Source organism: Aptenodytes patagonicus, chromosome 5 (assembly GCF_965638725.1).
Source record: "Aptenodytes patagonicus chromosome 5, bAptPat1.pri.cur, whole genome shotgun sequence".
Lineage (NCBI taxonomy): Eukaryota > Metazoa > Chordata > Aves > Sphenisciformes > Spheniscidae > Aptenodytes > Aptenodytes patagonicus.
The window spans coordinates 62,584,892-62,605,727 of record NC_134953.1 but is presented as its reverse complement, the minus strand read 5'-3'; the positions used below and the strand labels follow the sequence as shown (position 1 = coordinate 62,605,727).

Genomic DNA, 20,836 nt, shown 5'->3' with positions numbered 1-20,836 from the left:
GTAGACATGCCCTTATTTTATTGTTACCTGCTGCAGATGTCTCTCTCCGTTCTCGTTGGCTGGACTACTTTCTGACCCGTTACTGCTTCCAGACTGATCTTTCTCATTCAGCAAGGCTGTGGCATAGGCCAGCGTGTCCTGAGTTGGAAACAGTCCAGGAGAGTGTCAGGGGCCATGGTGATACCTTCATCTCATAATCATCATTATTATTATTATTTTTTTTTTTTTTTAAAGTTGATTCTGAAACAACATAGCTGCTGTAGTGAGATAGTTGAGTTACCACTGGTAATTGTGAGGTATTGACTAATATAATTTAAGGGTTAATTTTTTCAGGAACAACCACAGGGTCTGGGCCTCTAAAGGACGAATGGACTTAAGTGCACTGGAATGTGCTAAAGTTGCCAAAACCAAAGACACTAACTGAAAAGCAAAAAAGAAAATAATACAAGTTTAACATTGTCTGCCAAGACTGTGGCACATACCTGTGCTGAAATAGTACGCTGGAAGGTTTTTGCAGTTGATGTTTCATTGGATACGTTACTCTGTGGAGCCCAATAATGTTCAGACATCTGCATAAAAAGCCAAGAAAGCCATAAAATTGCCATACGAGTTTTACATGTGTGAAGCCTCATCCACTTGTGATGGTAGGTGAACTAACAAGTCTGTAACAAGCTTCCTGAATCCTTCAGCAATGAGCTGGAGATCTGGGGCATAGACGAGCATGCACTTTTAATGCAGCCAGAACAGTCAGAGAGGCTATTGCCCCTCAGCTGAAAACTAGCAACCAACTCCCTTTATTTGGTAACTGTACATGCGTGCAATCTACTGGATGCCAGCTGAAGAGTGGTGGATTCAGGGTTTACATGAGCCAGTACAAAGTAAAAATGGGTACAGCGGGACTATCCAGACCTGTCAGTTCACTGTGTTTCAAGAGAAGAGTGGCAACAAGTTGTGCCAGCTGCACTGCAAGCATCCCACTAATTCTGCTTCCAGCGTTCAGTACAGTACTAGTTTATGCATCTGACATCTGCCTGGCAGCAGCTGCCAGGACAGAAAGGCAGCCTGGAGCTGGGATACTATCGTGTTGTACATGCAGTGCTGGGAGACCAAGCATGGCCCTGCTTGACTGCAGGCAAACCCGGGCCAATTCTGTTGAGCTTTAAGTTTCCAAAGTGTCCTTGGGTATTTATTAAAGATGTGTTGGCCAACCTATGTTAAGTTTAGAGGGAAGAACAAAAACTATACGTGTGGGAGGAAAAAGCTGTATCTGTCAACAGCTATGTTTTGTGCAAAGCTGCAATGATTCTGTAAGGAAACCACTCGTTTATGCATTCTCTTGCATCAACACGCAGGCAAAGGAAAACTGCTTTTTTAAAAAAGTGAAACCTTCTAACACAAATACAGTGGCACTGAAAGCTTCCCACATGGCAAGGAATAATCATTACAACCATTCACACTTGGTTTTATTCACTATACACGCATCTACGCCTGAAACATGTGGGAGCCTACTGAAGTCCTTGCATGCATCAGATTTAGCTGCATCCAAACTGTCCTTGTAAAAAAAAAAATGAAGTAGCTTGTGTTTTGTCTTTAGAGTCATCTCAGAGCGCCATACAGAGGATGGAGATTTCATAATTCTCATTGTAAACAAAATGACAGTTTCTCCGTACACTTACAGCCAAATTACCTTTTTCTGTAGCCACTGCACAGCCCAACTCCAATGGTGGGAATTCTCCTTGAAATAATCTTTTGCAGTAGGGCACCTTGGAAATTGAAATTATATTCATTAGTCATGAACAAGGCATTCTGGCAAACTTAAAAAAAAAAATCCAAAGACTTCTCTCTTTGTGCTGCTGCCCTCTGTATGCAGTCATCACTGCAATCTCTGACTTAGACTGTACAGCCCCATTATTAACTGAATTAGCAAGAGCAATAATGCCTAGCAAAGTTTACACGAAGTAGTCTATCTTACACAGATTCACATATTTCAGAACTACACTTTATTGGGACATATGCCAAGTTCTAAACAAAGAGAATTTAGGAATCAATATTTCAAAAATCTGGGACAGTTTCCTTATGTTTATCTTGGTCTTAATGCTAGACTCCTGCTCTACAGAACGTAGCTGACCCTTGCCTTTATAAATAGCAATTATCAGTTGTTATATGATAAATCCATCTCAGGTACTAATCAATAAAGATTTCACTTCATACTGACACATGTACTATCAAGACCTCTGAGCACCACTTATATCACAGTAAAAAAAGATAGAAGGAGTAGCAGCCTAAATAGTCACAGAGGGGCCTAAGGTAGGGATGAGGTTAAACTCTGAAACCCGTATTACTCACTTCTGAGCCAAAGTAACAAGGAACTTGACACACTGGTAACAACGGCTGCTGTCCACATGGTTACTGTGGTGCATCAAGGCTGTGGGGAGAAACACATGGATTAAAAAACACAATTCAGATTTCTGTGTACCAGCCAGCCTGGAAACATAACAAAGATGAAGCTAAAATTTTATCTTGGGTGGTAGAAGTTATTTCTACAGATGTTAGCACGCGTATTTGTGTTAAACACACTGCTGTATTGCTGGCAGTTTTGAGTACTTCCACAACTCTATTGGATTAAAAATAGATCAAAGTGAAAATGCAGTAATTCTTTCAAATGCAGTACCTGAAATTTAAACAGTCCTCTCCTAATGCAGTTATTCTTCCCCTATAATCCATTCTATGTTAGATAATCGCTACGGTTACATCTATCTGAAGGAAAAAAAACCACCCTGTTTGAAACCCTCATAAATGGACCAGATCACCAGCTTCCACCTAGATCAAAATTTGCAAAGCTAGAAGAATGTTTAAAGCTTCTTCACACAAACAAGCACAGCAGAATTCAACACCCGTGAAACTCTTCTATGGGAGACTTGGGCAAAACCCCAGGCCATTCCTACCAGGAAGTTTTCCACACTGTGAATTCTCACATCTTTTAACAAAATTCTTTGACTGAGGAGAAGCACAAAGATTTCCACGGAGCTGCCACAACTGGATTTGCTACTCAAAAGTTGCTCTGCTCTGTCCATAGTAGTCAAAGGACACTGTAGTGAAACCTCTAAAGTTGGCAAATAATTGCTAAGGAACTGCAAATTACCAGTTTTTTTACTGTCAAAGCAGAGCAGATGATTAAAATTACAGCACTGGCATACTGCAGATTACACACAAACACCCTATTGAGGACCACAGAAAACTATTATTTGCTGATTTCCTTTCTCGGAGTAAAACTAGCCAGTGTTACAGATAGGTCACGGTCCACATGCAGTGAGACTGGATGCTGCTCAGTGCTGTTGCAAGGAAACTCCAAGGTAAAACTACAACTTTCACTCCCAAAACTTACAGCAGTTCTTGAAGCCTTCAACATAAAAATCCAATTGAATAATTGCACCTCTCTTCTGTAGCGGAAAAAAGTTTCTGTATTGCCCAAGTTACAGAACAAAATTGGTCCAAGTGGGATCAATTTACCCAGAAATAAAATAACCACTTAGGTATTCTCTTACACTGCTGCATATTACCTTCTCTTCTATCAGTCATACATGGAAACTACTAAACAGAAGAGCACTGAAATATGAGAGAAATAAAGAACAAAGCTAAATATTCCTTCTCACTAAAACAGAATCCAAAACAACTTAAGGTGAAAGCAGCTTCTCATCCAAACAGCTATGAAAGAGATGCTCAAGCTGCAGTAACTCATCAGAGGTGCTCTTTGAGCACCATGTGGCTACCCCACATTTCTCTTGCACACAAAGCCTCTTCTCCTGATTCGTGTGAAGTAAGCTCTCATCACTTCTGGGACTTTTCTGTTGCTTTTGAATGCTTTAATAACTTCATTTCAGTAAAGTTTCTGTATCAAATGGAGATACAACACTTTGTATGAGCAGCAGCAAATGGGAGCCACCTGTCAGATTATGAGGCTATCCTGCAGTTAGTAGTATTAGCATCCTTCCATGCTGAACCAGTTTCTTTTCATGGTAATTAGGATGCTGACGAAACAAAAAGATTGGCAATTTCTTGAGATACGTAGGAGATAAAAATTAATTTTTAAGGTTACAGGATTCATAGAGCTACTCTGCTATGTTAATCCAAGGTACTCCCCCCCCCCTCCCCCGCATTATGTATACAGCCTGATCTGCTTCTTATTTCAGTAAGTTATCCCTCTTGCCAACCTCTTGGTTAAGGTTCCTTAACGTCACTTTCTAATTACCTAAGTATCACTCTTCTCTGGGTTCACTGACTGCTGTTGTTGGAGATAATTAATTTTTCCCAGTTAAATTCTTTTGCAGTTTGCCGTTACTGTAATATTCTAATGCTTATTTTGGATTTTCTTAGAGCATTTTGTGGGGTGGTGGTGGCTAAATCAAGTAGTGTTGAGTTATTTTCCCTGAGAAGTAAAACAGTTTAGAAGGATTAGAAACTAGGAGATGATATGAACCATCATCAACATAAGGGTCAGTAGGAGACAGGAGCATTCACCCACTGGCTTACTTGCCTATTAATCCATTTTCGGTTTCAAAGGCAAATTTGATGCGCTCTACTTGTAATGGGTCTTCAATAACCTGTTAGGAAAGAAAAAGATCAATAGAAGTAAGTTGTGTGTGATACCTGTATCTATTCTACAAAATGGTTTTGAACTACCTCAACATGAAAAACAAATAAGACTTGTGAAGTTTCATACATCACCAGATTATCAAGACAGCAATTTAAAAAGTAATAAAAACTCCAAACTGAAGGATTAAAAGATACATGGATGTTGAAATTACCAATGCAGTCCTGACTTTTTTCATTATGCATTCCTGTATAAGTCTTTACCCTTCACCTACCAGTATCTCATGGAGTAATTGGAATATGTTTTTCAGTTCATGAGGTGGAGCAGTTTCCAGCTGAGTCTACATGTAACAAATATAAAGTTACTTAGATAGTAGAATATGTTGTTGATGATGCAAAGAATTACAAGACAGCTTTACAGATTTTTGAAAGTTTGTTGTTTTAAACAGTAAAAGCTTAAAAAGACCACCCCCCCCAATCCAGCAAATTGTACAGATTGTTCTGCAGATCCCAGTGCCATTATAACCTGTAAGACACAGTATGACCAAAACCTAGAAGAAACACTTATGCAAAAAGCTTATCTTGATTATCTCCATACCTTGATGAAGTGTAGCACAGTAAAGGAAAAGTGCTCATTACAAAAGCAGCAGTAGACCACCATCTCAATGAGAACTGACAGAGATCCAGTTAGCTCTCTTAATGCATACATCACCTAATGGAAAGGTGCAAACAGTTTCAGACACAGCCATACAATTATTTCTAAGACACGGATCAAGTTTATAATAGAATGTTAGTCTTTTCCAAGAAGGATGCAGTTTTTTCTCCCAGCACCTGCATGGCCCAGTGAGCTGAACCCCTGCCCTCATAGCACTCCATTCAGCTCCTGCCCACCTCCAAGGGTCTGGTCAAGCATGATCCATTAAGTCAGAGCAATTCAAGCTAGCACCTCCAGCTGACATATGGTAATTGACTGCATGGGCACTTGCAAAATGTGTTCAGCTGTCCTTGCTAACTTCGTAAACTCTCTAACCAGACCCCTATACTGGAAAATAAGAAGGTGTCAAGAAGAAACCAAAGGTGCCTTCCTGTTTAGGTTCAAAATAATAACCACATACTCCCCAGCTGTCGGCTTTTCAATATTCAGTGTTTTTCATGTAAGGATATTTCACAGAACTAACATCAGATCAGCTTTTAGTTTCAAGCAGGGCAGAAATTAGAACAGATACCTCCATTAAGTAAGGTTTTCCCTCAGACAGGAATAACAAGGCTTCCACTTCTTCATGGAGCGTCAAAAGTGGACCTGAAGTGGTGATGCTTAGAGGTGGACACTGCTTAAAGAGACCAGGAGCTATAATAGCAAATACAAAAACAATCCACTAATAAATTAGATTGTTCTACACACCTTGAAGACACTGCTGCTCATTTGGCATCATGTAATCTCTAATGACATTCATCTCAACTAGCTTATAGCTTGTATGGTACCACTCCAAGTAACAAATCTCTTGCACACTAGTGTCACTTACTTTAGTGACAACATTGGCCTTCTTGCAGTTCATTCACCTAAGCAAAATGTTCATATTTGCTATCAGTACTTTGAGCTTTAGTTTCACTTCCAATCACTGTTGCATATTCATCATATTCAGAAAGTAAAAGAAGGATGATAAACGTTATGATTTTTGACCCCCTCCAACTCCAGAAACTTTTAACCCTAGACAGAAATCAAGTTATTCTTTTTAAAAGACAACTTTAAATTCCTCCTTCAGGAAACCGAAGATCTCAACTTATTCCTTTGTTTGGATATCTCTGTCTCTCGTAAGAAATATCTAAGAAAGTATTTCACTGCTTGTTATTCAGTAGGTCAGTCTAAATACTCCCCTTCAGATTAACAAAAGGCATAACAAATCTAAGCAAAATACAGCCTATTAGGCTGTGAGTCTGTCCCAGACAACAATGACACTCACATGAGGAAAGATCTTTTAGGCATATGGGGGAGGGGGGAAGGCACAATAATGTTAATATCAAGATTCCCCCCCCCCAAGTGCCTGTAATACTATCTGTTTGCCACAGACTCTCAGTACATTTACAGCAAAAAAAGAAGTAATCAAATGCATGCCAACCATTACTGCCTTAAATTCAAAGTGATTGCATTTTTTCTCACTGATATTAAGTTACTCCCAGTAAAAGTAACTGAAATGTAAAGTCACCAAAAGGCAAAAACTCAATTCTTACCAACATTTCTTTGTGAGGAGACGTCAGAGTGCAAAACAAGTAGTGCTACAGTATTGTGAAGATATCCAAACTCACGTGCTTGTGCTGAACTCCACCTGCGATTCTGCTTGAGCCAAAGAAGAGATTTAATTAACTTTTGATTGGTTGATTTAGTCAACTTCTGCTAAGTCAAAACAAAGCAAAGCAATGTCCTTAATAGTCCACCACCATGTTCTAATACTTTGAAGTTGGTGAAAATGTTATTACCAGAATCATGACACTCACTTCTGCCAAAACAGCTATTTCCATGTTAACTACACATAGGTAGACTAAGACTTGCATGAAATTTACAGAATAATCCAAGGATTAGTCTATCCTACCACACGAAAAGTATTTATCCATAATTTAAGCATCATAAAAACACACGCTGTGTAAGCTTTACCTGATTACTCTGCCGGTTGGGGCCAAGGAGAAAGTTGATCATGTGCCTCAAAGCAGAGTGTCTGAGAAGAAGACTGCTAGCCCTTATACCCTGCTGTTTAGACAACAATAAAAAGTTACATTCCTGTGCAGGTAAAGAGTTAATGTTCTAGGGAACAAAAGTAAAATACATAGGCTAAACACCGCATTTTCTACTCTAAAAAAAAGTCACACGGATCAATAAGGTACACCTCTAAAATGCTGTCTCGTTATATAGAGCACATTATATAAACCACACCAGAATCAGCATAAGCAAAATAAGTGTCATATAAAAAAAAAAAAAAGAAAAAAGAATAGGGGAATGGAGAGAAGCCATATTGGGGTGAACAGTCCAGTCCAGTCAGTTATTCTGCTTCCTATAGGACAAAAATCCTGAACACTGGATTTTTTTTGGTTTTTTTTTTTTTTTTTTAGAACTGCCAAGAACAACCCCCCAAAACAGAAACCCAAAATTCAGACTCTGGAAATGACATCTTCAATTCGTATACTTTGCTGGTATATTTTTGTGTGATTTTATCCTAATCCAGTGTTCAAAGCCATTTACTTTTCAAAAAATTAAAAAAAAGGAAAAATAAAAGTTCTGGAAGAGTTTCACTGTGCTGCTTAAACCTTCTACGAATATGGATGACTAGCTGCTTTACTATTGTCCTTTAAAACTAAACTAGCATTAAAAAAAAAATGGTTTCTTACCTTCTGTACAAAGTTATTGAATAGCAAAAAGTACTGAGCACAGTTTTTACAGTTTTCAGGTACATCTTTATCCAGCAGGGCAAGTAGCACCTCCAATAATTGATGTAGACTTTTTAACTGTGAAAAAATTATTAATTTGAATTTAAAGAGTTGTCTACTGCTTAAAAAACAAGTGTTTCACATATCAGAGTTAAGGTATGGTTAACAATATCGTATGTGCAGTCAGATACGCTTGCTGTGATGAATATGAATAGCTAACATAGGATTGCAGCCTTCCCATTTTTAACTCTTCTGAATGAATGCTGCATACATTAAACAGGAAAGCAATGAAAGCATTGGTACATAGGTAACTTGCTCAAAAGAGGTGGAATTCAGCAGTTACATAAGTTTGCAATATTTTTGAAGCAATTCAAATGATGTTGATTTGAACTGATGTTCAAATGTTCCAGTCATTACAGTAATGCAAAACAAACCAGATTAGAAGTAAACTGTCACTCAAGGTCTCATGTTAGCGTACTATCACACTATGCAAAAAGCAATGTTAGTTTAGTTTGCATCAAAGCACGCTAAGGATATACACACTGGTATATAATTTATTACATTTCAGTTAACAGATAGCAACTTAACAGCCAAGAGGAAGTAATCAAAACTATCAAATTATATTGTAAATTTTCATCTCCCTACTACTGTGTTCAGCTTGTAGGACCTCATAGCAATCTTTCCTTAAAGCTCTAAATATGACAAACTTTCTTAACAGAAGCCTGTACAACAGTAGTGCCTTCCATCCATGACACTGGATGAAAAAGAATAGATAGATCCCAGAAACTGGATAGAAAAAACATCCCATCGCATCAAATATTGAAGTGTGACGTAAAAAAAAAAAAAAATTCAGACTAAACAAGGCTTGGACATTTAAAAGTGTCCAAGCCCCCACTGACAACTTACAGGAACATGCCAGAACACAGATAACACTTCTGCCTGAGTTATCTTAATGCAAATGATTTGGCTCAGGTACCCCAAGAGAAACCGGTAAAATCTCAAGCATTCTACAAATGTTCTACTCCTTTTCACAAATTTCCTGCTGGGTTTTTCTAGAATATTAAGGTCAGCAAAATGTAACAAAGCTGCACTTCCCAAACTTGCTTCCCAAGATTTTCTTATAGAAAATGAAACCTTTGAATGATAACCGTACTTATGGTCTCTCTGGAACAACATAACTCAGTTACTACTGCTATAGGTTTCTGACTGAGGAAGGAGAATTAGTTAAAAATTAAGCTGATTTCTGCAATCAAAAAAAGAGAATAAATCTTAAGAAAACACTGTTTCCAAACCATTAAAAGAATATGTGATACCAGTTTATAAGACAAGCTGAAATTAGGCAGAATTGTTTATAAGTAATTCTGAGAATTACAGCAGCATGTTACCTCCTAGGGTAGGAACAGACAAGCATCAACCTATTCAAGAAATGAAGAGCTACAAGCACAATCAAGACGAGGGCCTTTCACCTTGTCATTTACAAATCATACAGTGTTGTCTGCAAACACAGCAAGCGCCGTTAGAGACAACCAACAGGATCATTGGTGATGAGGTGACACTAACCTTCTCCTGATAAAGCAAGGCACTGTCGAGGGTTTTTTCAAGAATAGTGGCTACAGCAACTCGCACCTCTCTTACACTGCATTCCAGGAGGAAAGTCCTGGAAGATAAAAGGCGAAGCTGCAAATAGAACTGGAATTGTGTACACAGTTACTATGATTAAGTGTGGTGTTTATTATTTTAAAAAGGAAAACAGTCCAGATACTTCTTGTATTGTACTTCTGTGGATAAGCTTTAACTTATTTTCCTGCACTCCCGCTTGTCACTAGTAAGGCCTATAATATTACTTTATATTTATTCATTCAAGTAACAAAAAAGTTAAAACTAAAAGCTATAATAGGATCCTGTCTTTCAACGCAACTTCAGAGATAAAATTTTCTTTACATTGACACACCTCTCCAAGCGTGTCAGTTTTCCAAGAATTTGTCTTGGGTGTTTTCAAAACACCTATTAGCTGATCTTGAGCTTGGCGAGAAAAATTCTTTCCAGTTTATCTGTGATATTTGTCAAGTAAGTATTTAACTTACCTTACCCCAAATGCTTTCTCCACTTGCAGGAGTGACTAGACATAAACTTAAACATATTGCAAGGCACTCCACTGAATTAAACATACGCATCGTCCTCCACGTACACTGCACTATTTTATTAGATTTTCAGAATTACTCAGAAAGCTGCACAATCAGAGAAAATACTAGAAATAAAAACCTAAGTGATTATCTAGAGTGTCTCTTTAAAGAATGTGTACAGTCAACTCTTTAGGAATACATCAGTATACGCCAGATCATGTTATTAGGAAGCTTTATCCATACATGAGACACAAAACACCTAAGACAGAATTACCAGTACTTACTTTACAAGCTCTCGGCCCTCTGGCCCGACAAAATATTCAACTAACCACTGACAAGCATCAATGCTTTTGGAGAGCAATGCATCTATGGTGGCAATCCATTCTTCTGTATCAGCCCTTTAACAAAACAGGGACAACTGTCAGTAATGGAAGAGAAAAAACATCTCCAAAACCTAAGCCATGTTTCTTGATTGCCAAATAGAAAGAATTTTTACTTTAATTGAACATACATTAGATGGCTTAAGACAAAAACACTTAGAGAAGTATTTTGGAACAACTTGCTGTCTTTAAATCCATTAAAACCTCTCCATGCCCAATCCACTACCACTGAAATAATGGATAGCTGGGAGAGGCAGCAAACTGTCAGGTTATGTATGACCCTCCTTCCTCTCTCAGATTTCTTTGCGATGGAATTCCAATGCAAAGCAGAAATGTATTGCTACTCCTGTGAATGTCTGTGCTACCCACAGTATTTATTTCAAGGTGCTGTAGGTACAACAAGCACGAAAACCTCAGAATATGTTGTTACAATACCCAGAACAAAGCCTTACCTGAGTTTCTTCTTGGTTCGGAGATAGGTTTGGAAGAGGAATTGGACTGCCAGCTGTAAGCTCACCTTTGCCATGCATGGATAATAAGGATGCTTCACCTTAGTCTGAAAGAAACATCAAATTTACTTCAGAGCAGAAGTATGCCTGCAGCACATATGCTGTCTCTTAAAACACATCCGCATGTTTTATTCAAGTAATTTACTTCATTTGGAAAAAATAAAACAAAGCATTTTTCTGTGCGAAAAACAGTCTCCAGTGCTGACTATGCTAGTTAACAAATATGCTAAAACAGGAACAAACTTGCTGTAAGGCCCACTAGATCTGTGGATTTAATTTAATAAATACTGGTTTGTTTATTACTCCATTTAGAAAAACTTAATTAGTAAACTGTATTTCCAAGGAAAGTCTATCAACTTTGAGGTGACTAACACCAACTTTTGGATCTTCCATATAGAGAGGAATTTCTGTCCCTCTAGAGCTCAGTTTACATCATCGAAAAAGGTGTGTTACTTCATAAATTTTACTAGGGCACAATGATGTTTCTCCCACTACTAGAACAGGAGGCCGGAGTCAGCTTTGAGACAGATGTTATCAGCGTGAAAAATTATTGGAGACAATGAATTGCTCAGCTGGAAAAGAAAAATCATGTCAACCCTTCTCTTCCAGTTTTCCTGGTTGTGACCCAAGTAGCTTCTGTGGCCCTTTCTACCCAACATATTCTGAATACTCTAAGATTAAAATCTAGGTACTTACAGCATTCAGTGAAGCTAATGACAGAACAAAACTGAAGTAGTCACTGCTGTATACATCTCTGTTCTTCATAAATTTCAAGTTTTCATCTCTCACCATCTGTAAAAGGCGGCAAAAAGAATTTAAAATGTCAAAGTACATTTCTCTAACTAAAATTGCATCTTTTATGTAAATACATGTGGTGTCTAAAAACCAGTGTCAGACCTATTCTGTTCATGCTCTGACTCACTACTTCAGCAGAGGGGAAAAATACATATAGGAGACTTAGAAGATTTGTATAAAACCAGTGATTTTCTTCCAAAGATATTACAAAACACAAGACAACAAATGAGAGACTTAATCATTTGACCATTAAGGGAAAAGAAAAAAGGAAGAAGGTGCTGATAAGTTCTAATTTTTGCTTGCTTTTAATAAAAAAGCCAAGAGAACATCCTTCAAACCTGAAGGGCTTGCTTAGCAAATTTACATGTACAGAGCAAGAAACCATGGTATAATTAAAAGCTGCAGCCACAATAATGTACTTAAATGCCAAGCCCCTCTTTTTTCAAATGAGATTTTGCTGAAAGACTCTCAATAAATTTGAGCCAAGTTCTGTTTATTGTAATAATACAGCCCCAGATACACGAATGCCTAAAATGCCTATTAATGCCCTGATACAGCCCATGTGGAGGGCCATACGTAGCCTACACAGTTTATTCTGACTCTGTATGTGACGTAGGCTCTCTTGCACATGTGCAGATCAGCAGGATGGTGTGTGTTCAGAAGACCAAATGTACGTAAGATTGTATCCTCTCCTGCATGGACCAGAGCTGCAGGCCTGCAGACTGAGACCTTCCTCTTATAACAGCTAACCGATATCCAGGTTCTACCATTCTCTCACTGCTCTGCCAATGCCATCACACCTCCATTTTCAGCCCTGACTTCTAAAGTTGCCTTCAACATCCTTGTTTTCCCCTTTGAGAACACATTCAGTACTACATAAGCTAACAGACATGAACAGAATTGAAGCTGGTTTTGGTTTCTCTTCTCCCCTTTTTACATTCTTGTGAACTCAGGAACTAGAGGATGACTGTAATTTGCCATCTTCTCCCTTCTTCCTCAAGTGTACTTCAAATGAAGCATCTTCTCTGCTCTCATCTCTCCCTGCTTGCATGCTGACTGCTGCCATTATCTCATATTTGACTAACTTGCCTGCAGCTTCTTCAAAGCAAAGAATGATGGGTCAATTTTGTAAGAACAGACAGCAAAACTTACAATAATGTACCACTGAGCAGCTTGTTAATAACTTTATGTCAGAATCCAGAATTATCTTCTAGCTTTGCTTTCAAGAAGGGAATAACTTCAAGGCCACCTTCAAAGTTACTGTGTTTCTCTTACTATGTGCTTAAATTTCCTATGAGTAGAATTTAGTCTCCACTTTTGGAGTGCTCTACCTGATATATCCGCACAGGCATTTTCTCTACAAAAAGTCCCTTTTTTTCTCCTTTTCGAACCAGCTTGGTCAAGATGGAGAGGCGGTCACTGTTGGGCCTATGGGGTCGAGGTGATGACTGCGGTGAAATTTCTGGTGAAGATGGAGCAGATCTGAAATATATACAAGCTCAAGGTGAATAATGAAATCCTATGACAAATCTACAGTTCAAGTTTAAAATACAAGTAACAGCCAGTATTATCTTAAGGCAAATTTAGATGACAGTTTAAGTACTTCGTAAGGCTGTCAGTCAGCTTGAACTTCTTACTGCAATAGTAACAGCAGTATGGAAGAGGAAATTATAAAAGCAATAAAAGACTATTCATTAAGCAGCTTGAAAAACAAAACAACAGAAGGGTCAGTATACTCCTTTGTCGAACAGGAATTATTAATTTCTTAGTTCTGGAGATAGGGCCTAGATATGAACATAAGAAACTTTACAGACACAAGATGAACTTACAATGAGAGGTCCTCAGCTTCCTGACGCACAACACTCACTCGACTTTTCTTTGGTAAGACCGGAGAGTTCTGATCAGACACTCTCTGGTAAAACAGCATATAGGCATTCCAGTAGCGCCGACGCACATCAGGGTAAGGGTTAGCTGATGGGAGAGAAGGCATTTGATGAAGGCCTTTTGTGCTGGTTTTGGCTGGGATAGAGTTAATTTGCTTCATAGCAGCTAGTATGAGGCTATGTTTTGGATTTGTGCTGAAAACAGTGTTGATAATACAGGGGTGTTTTTGTTATTGCTGAGCAGTGCCTTCACAGAGTCAAGGCCTTTTCTGCTTCTCACCCCACCCCACCAGCAAGTAGCCTGGGGGTGCACAAGAAGCTGGGGGGGGGACACAGCTGGGACAGCTGACCCCAACTGACCAAAGGGATATTCCACACCGTATGACGTCATGCTCAGCAGATAAAGCTGGGGGAAGAAGGAAGGCGGGGATGTTTGGAGCGATGGCGTTTGTCTTCCCAAGTAACTGTTATGTGTGATGGAGCCCTGCTTTCCTGGAGATGGCTGAACACCTGCCTGCCGATGGGAAGTAGGGAATGAATTCCTTGTTTTGCTTTGCTTGTGCGCACGGCTTCTGCTTTACCTATTAAACTGTCTTTATTTCAACCCATGACTTTTCTCACCGTGGGTGAGAAAATTTTTTCCGATTCTCTCCCCTGTCCCACCAAGGGGCAGGAGCGAGCGAGCAGCTGTGTGGTCGTTAGTTGCTGGCTGGGGTTAAACCACACCACCTTTGAAAGTTTAGTACCTTTTTCATTCCTATAGGGAAGTGAAACTGGGTGTGCAAGTAATATACATTGTGGCAGTATAAAGTTATTTGTTAAATTAAAACATCAGTCTATGTTAGTGAATAACAAAAACCTGAATTCTAAAATATTTTTGCAAAAAGCATATGTATTTTAAAAAGATAATTATCAGAATTATGAAACAAGTGAATATTGGTGAAAATGTATTTGGAATTAATTCTTTAGAACATTGAAAAGTTTAACTATATGATGCCACACCATGTTCTATCCACAGTCATTTTCAGTAGCCTAAAACAAGGCCTGTTTTGTGTGCTTGTTTTTTTTTTCTTAACTATTTTCAAAAGTAAAATGGCACCTTGTTAATCTCCTCTGCTACTAAGTCTACAAAGTGCTGAACAACAGTGAATATGGTTCAATTAATATTAGGCCATATACAAGCTGTTATGTCCTTCAGTAAAGAAGATGTTACGAAAAAACTGCTTCATAAGGATTATTAGACCAAGTCACTCAAAGTAGATATAATGGACTGAGCTCTACCTCTACTGAGAACCAGTATGAAATATAAAGTTACTGTAAAACAATCTGTACTTCTGCTTACATTGATCATAGACTTTAGGCCTATACTCTCCACCAAAACATTCATATTCCAAAGTTTCATCAGTTAAATCAAATTCTTCAACAACGGTGTCATTAAATTTATACCACTTTCCTTTTCCACATCCCCTGTGATCAAAACAGAATAGAAACACAACAGAAACAAAGTTACTTGATTGTCCAGTAAAAAACCAAACCACCCTGAATACCTTAGAAGTGACAACCCTGAAATCACATTTGTTTTGACAGTAAATAGAAAGCTTAGCTCAATCAATGTAGAAGTTTCATTTAAAAAAAAAATAAGCTTGATTAAAAATATGAGAAGCACATCACCTGCAACTAAATGTCATAGGAAGCCCTCAAACTGCAATACAAAGTACATAAGAATTCCTGAGACTTATTATAAATTGTCTCATGTTATTGTCTTAACACTCTCAGTGTTGGGTGTTAAGGGAAGAGTGCTTCCAATAGAGCTCTGAATGGCTCACTATATCTTCCCAAAACAAGTAGTCTTTAGACCGCTCTCAAACACCCCACACAAATCTTCTTGGCCATTACCTCCTGTCCTTTATAAAGGAGTAGTAGTGCCCTGCATGTGCCTGGCCACTGTGAACAATCACACCAACAAGCTCATAGTTTTCTGTAGGGGCAACTTTCTTCCTTGGGGAGCCTCCGCCTCCTTGATCTGCATTTCTACCATTGTCCCCCGCTTCCGAGGATGAGTCCTGGCGAGCCATCCCTGACACAGTGTAAGGTTCCATGTTCAGCATCCAGGGAAACTGTTTGAAGAGATATTTCAGATTAACTGAGAGATTATATTGTGTACATGCTTAGTGTAATTTTATGAGAATTGTATTAATACTTCCCACACTGGGAACAGCAACTTTTTATCCTTATGACACAGAAGTTAAATAAAATGTCTTTACAGAGTTTTTTTGCTCTTGCTTTCTGAAAGGACCCCTAGAATGTTACAGACAAGGAAAGCTCTAAGAAAAAAATACTTGTAGCATGATCATGTTGTAAGTGTACCACGTACTCAAAATCCCTGTATCAAAATGTGGGGAAAAGAAGGAAGAATGAATAGGAAGAGTGAGAGTCCACGCCACTGTCCACTCCACAAAGCAGCGGGGGGGGGGCACCATACAGGAAATTTTTCTTACCCTTATTTGTTCATCGTATTTAATAGAACGTCCGCTCTCCCAGTCAAAACCAAATCTCATCAGGTGAATCACCAACAGGCTAGGTAAGACCTTAATGCATGTGCGCTTCACTGTAGTTCTCTTAAAAAGAAAAAAAAGAGTATCACCTCTATCTATATACCTCAAGCATTCTGTACTATTCTTCTACAGATGCACAATTCCAGCCATCTTGAACCGATGTACAATACAGCCCCGGGAGGCAGGATGACCATAGGATGACTATAATACATACAGATAGGGTACTATTACAGGTATCACTGAGTTTGTGCAGTGGGCTGGTACGTTACAGAACATTTTACCATCCTGCCATCCCTCTAAATGTTCAGTCTACAATACGAGTTACAGAGAACGAAGACTGCTATCTGCATGGATTTATGGATTTAACCTTTTGATTATGTCTTCAGTGTAGAAAGAGTAAGCAGTACCTAAGCGTGGCTTCTATGACTATGTAATGCTTAAGAAAATATCAAGCTACAGCTGAATCTTCTTTCACATACATTAAGAACCAATACCTTTTCTTTGCATTTTTCACAGTAGTATGCATTGCTTCCTTCCAGAACTTCTCCTCTAACAAACTGATCCAATGATATTTCCAGACTTTGACATGAAGTCACACCGAGGTTGAGAGCCATGAAGGCTTCCTCGCGCTCATATCTAAATTCAAGAAGAAAAATAGTCAAGGCATTGACAGAGTAGAACCCATCCAACTTGCATTAACAAGACATATGCTTAGGGGAGAATATTGCATTTGCCCCATAGCTACCAACAGCTGTGATGCTCACAAAGGCATGTCTCTACCTTCTTGTGCTATTTTGACCTACATATTTTAATAGTTGTGGGAGCACATAACTTGGTAACTAATGCACTAAATTTAACATTACCTGTGAGGACAGTCCTTGCAGATCTTCTGATCAGAGAAGATTCCTTGAAAAGTATTCTTAAATATTTGGTCTCTTCCTATTTTCTGTTGGAGATGTAAAGTTAGGCATCAGTTGGATATATTGCAGAGTGAAAGACCAAGAAAGCAACAGGAATTTTAAACCTCTGAATACTATGTAGATTATAAAATAAGCCAAATGGCTCTCTGCCTTCTTTTCTGAAGAACAAAGGAGAAAGAGAAAAGGTACCAAGGAGATGCATATAAACAAGGAAAGAAATCCCTGAGGTTTTTACCTTGAGGTACTCATCCATTTGATCTATAAGACTGGTGAAGAACTCATAAGCATCCTGTTGCTCTCTAACATAAAGTTCTTTATTCCACATCTTGAAAATCTATATAAAGTATAAATATATATAAAGAGGTGGTTGTTCCATATACATATCATTAAAGAAAGTGATTTTTTAAGACATTTGTTATTTTTACGTTTTGACTCTGAAGTAGAACTTACTTTATCTCTAGAAATTCTGCAATGAGAAAAGGCTGAATAAATTATTACTTGTTAAGTAAGAAACAAAAAGTTTTTGTTAAGTATTCTAAACAAAAAGACGTAATACCTTCCAAAAGTTCTCAGGTACATAATACTGTAGCTTGCTTTCCATCAAATGACCAAAAAGAGATTGAACTTGATAGAACACATTGTCATCTGGATTGTCTGTATCATCATCAATGGAAAGCAAGGCCTGGAAGGAAACAAATAACCTTATTAAATTGGTTCTTGGCAAAATTATTACTGTAAGTTGTCATGACGCACAGCACAACAACTTATAATTTATGTATTTATTGTGTGTATTTATGCACACACACGCACATATACAGTTTTAGTTTTAGTTTTATTTAAACAATCATCTACAAATGGTGCTAAGATGAACTTGCAGTTCAGGTGACAGTAATTCCAAAAAGAGGACTTTACTGGATGTTGAACCAATTACCTCTGGAAGACCAGGCTGCATATATAGCTGCTGGAAGACGGCATTCATGTAACAAGTAGCACCACCATTCTTCAGTCCCACAAATCCTGAAATGGAGCGACTATCCACTGGTGGAAGATACTAGAATGACAAACACATTTTTTTGTCCCAGTCAGTTATAAAAAGCATGATACTCCAACAACACACTATAGCTTTTATAATTAGCTTTATATGAGCTGTTAAGAGAAATTTAATGGAAAACCACAAATATAAACTCTGAAAGATTGCAAGAGCGCTACATTTGGTCATTTAGATATTTAACACTTTGCACAAAACTGTTAAAAATGGCCTAAAATGTATCTAAATAAAATTGGTGATATTTAGGAAATACTTCTTTCTTATCCAGATAATAACTGACAAAGACTCACTGGAGTATTTGCTTCTGAGGAAGATCAAATGGGTCTGCATTTACTCTTATCTGCTTTTTGTCATTTTAAATTGAAGACCATGGAAATTTCATGAATGGAGCAGTTAAGTACATCATACACAGTACTCCAAACCACGCTAATACAAATCTAAAAAGGTTTCTTGCTTACATCAAACTCCTTGGTAAGCGCAGGGTCACACTGGTGATGCATAGAAAGCAGCTCTTTTGTAATAAGCTGGAGATTGGAAGGTGAGCTATCAGCCAGCATTACTAACACTTCATAAGCAGCTAATCGGCTATCTGCTGTACTGCACCTGAAAAGAAAACCACATTTGAGATCTATTTTGTAGATAACTCAATTATTTCTAATTCCAGAAAGCCATATTACTCAGAACAAGTGACAATTAATGTTCAAAAGGAACACTTTAAATGATAAAACACTCCTGAGAGACTGCAGAGTGCTGTTTTTTCTTTCTTAGGGAAGGGGAACAGGGAAGAATTGAATCAGAAGAGCAGCACCAGGAACACTCCACTCCTTTAAATAAGCCTCCCTTACTGACATGGAGACACCTGTTGTAAACATTCAGTAGCAAGGAAAAGCAGGTGCCATATAAAGAAGACACAGAATTGGTTGTATGTCTGAGGACAAACAGACAGATATTCTCTATCACTGTAACACTGAAGGAGACATAATGACTTATTTACAGGGAGACAAGCTTTGAAAGAGCTAGACCAGATAACTTACTTGCTACAAGAGATGACCTTAGACCCAAGCTGTGATAGACCAGTACAAAGCACTTCTACTTAGCTCTTTTCAATGGATCAAACACACTAGCCCTTTCTTCTAAAGGCCAAAGAAAAGGCTTTATTTACTTTAAGCAAACAAAAGAGCATGCCTGAGATGAACTCCAGTGGAGCAAAGCTGGAGCAAAACACTAAGGTGTAGCAAGTCCCATTTAGTTCAGGGGTTGCTAAATGCTCCACTGGAACCTTCTTTAGGGTTTGTGGGAAGGCAGTGTGGATATGCCTGATCCAACTCTAAAATCAACTATTCAGTGTACTGTAAGCAATCCAGCTGCAGCAGCACAAAACTCCACACAAGCTAATTTACCCACCCCTTCAGATATTGTATGGCAATAACAGAAGGCAGGTGTCACAGGAAAGAGAAAGCCCACTCTTTTTTTTTCCCCATTTGATCTATTCTGGGCTATTATCAACTCTCAGGTGCAAGGAGACTTGCTTGGCATTAGCTTTTTACAAAATGCAGTTCTTTTGAAGGGAAAAAGAAAATAGTGGAACTGTTGAGATTCTCATTTACAAGGGGCTTGGAAAGTTAATTTCCTGCTCGTGCTCCAATTTAGCCAACTTCCCAAGCGATGATGAGCTAAAGGAGTACTCTTTGGACTCATGAAATCAGCACTCAGTTGTGCTTGCAGTTCATCATTGATCTAACAAACAAAGCACAGACTTTGGAAGTACAGAAAAGCAAAGGTTTTGGGTCACACAAAAGCTTACAAAAATGCTGTTTGGACACTTATGTAGAAAATGTAGAGAACTGGAGAAGTGCTCTAACACTGGTATTAAATCCTAGTATCTGTAGCCTCAGTGTGACATTTGCATTCATGAGATCTAGGACAAAACCCAACATAAACAAAAAAACCCAATTTTTACTTTGGATGAAAGTCTTGCTGACTGATTGCAGCACTGCCTGCTGGAGAATGGCTGTTCAGAATAATCCTGGATGCTCGGAAGAGGAAATCATCCAACAATGGCTTAATCAAAGATGAACCTATAACACAGTAATCCACATCTACTGTTAAGTACTTACATTATCACTGCAAATGTCAAAAGGTGTTCCATAATAGCAAAATCACTTAATAGCACCATATCAACAAAAACCATATCCAAATATTTTATCAAATGTCAAAGGTACAACAAAGGTACTGCCAAAATTACTCCTTATAGCTCTGTATCACTTCTACCGATGTATTATAATGTCTTCACACGTACTGTCTACTGATCAAGTCATCTGTTAGTGCTATGCAGAATTCACACTAGTCTAGTCATTTTAGACTAAAAAGGGATACCTACCAACCATTTCCTTCTCTGCCCCGCAAAGTGAAAGGAGAGTCTTGATGAGCCTCAAGTGTCCTGCTAACAGGATGTTATCAGCTTCACTGGTTTCACACTCAGCTGTGCGGTTGGGTTCAAAATTGTCTAGCCAGGTGATCTCATCTTCTAGCATGGCAGCTGGGCTTATCTTTAGCTGTTCCATTTCTGATGCTGCAAGAGAAAAAGAAAACCCAGAAAAATTAACAGCTCTATAA

The 20,836-nt window shown here is 38.4% G+C and overlaps 1 protein-coding gene across 3 annotated transcripts in view; it reads right to left on the bottom strand.

Moving 5' to 3' along the window:
- Positions 1-20,836, bottom strand: part of USP24 (ubiquitin specific peptidase 24) — a 69,112-nt gene that overhangs the window by 2,609 nt on the left and 45,667 nt on the right. For 2 of the 3 annotated variants that reach the window (XM_076340137.1, XM_076340140.1), the window contains 28 exons: positions 20,601-20,792; positions 20,181-20,298; positions 18,679-18,823; positions 18,104-18,223; positions 17,729-17,854; positions 17,408-17,506; positions 17,116-17,198; positions 16,747-16,888; positions 16,196-16,315; positions 15,594-15,814; positions 15,040-15,164; positions 13,644-13,785; positions 13,146-13,296; positions 11,716-11,811; positions 10,963-11,066; positions 10,415-10,528; positions 9,568-9,664; positions 7,969-8,085; positions 7,241-7,333; positions 6,820-6,925; positions 5,817-5,938; positions 5,189-5,302; positions 4,866-4,931; positions 4,535-4,601; positions 2,347-2,425; positions 1,688-1,763; positions 483-569; positions 28-138 (listed from right to left, as the gene is read on the bottom strand). In XM_076340137.1, the coding sequence (XP_076196252.1) occupies positions 28-138; positions 483-569; positions 1,688-1,763; positions 2,347-2,425; positions 4,535-4,601; positions 4,866-4,931; positions 5,189-5,302; positions 5,817-5,938; positions 6,820-6,925; positions 7,241-7,333; positions 7,969-8,085; positions 9,568-9,664; positions 10,415-10,528; positions 10,963-11,066; positions 11,716-11,811; positions 13,146-13,296; positions 13,644-13,785; positions 15,040-15,164; positions 15,594-15,814; positions 16,196-16,315; positions 16,747-16,888; positions 17,116-17,198; positions 17,408-17,506; positions 17,729-17,854; positions 18,104-18,223; positions 18,679-18,823; positions 20,181-20,298; positions 20,601-20,792 (3,233 nt within the window). The remainder of the gene's footprint in view (positions 1-27; positions 139-482; positions 570-1,687; positions 1,764-2,346; positions 2,426-4,534; positions 4,602-4,865; positions 4,932-5,188; positions 5,303-5,816; positions 5,939-6,819; positions 6,926-7,240; positions 7,334-7,968; positions 8,086-9,567; positions 9,665-10,414; positions 10,529-10,962; positions 11,067-11,715; positions 11,812-13,145; positions 13,297-13,643; positions 13,786-15,039; positions 15,165-15,593; positions 15,815-16,195; positions 16,316-16,746; positions 16,889-17,115; positions 17,199-17,407; positions 17,507-17,728; positions 17,855-18,103; positions 18,224-18,678; positions 18,824-20,180; positions 20,299-20,600; positions 20,793-20,836) is intronic. The other variant, XM_076340139.1, reaches the window with a different exon arrangement.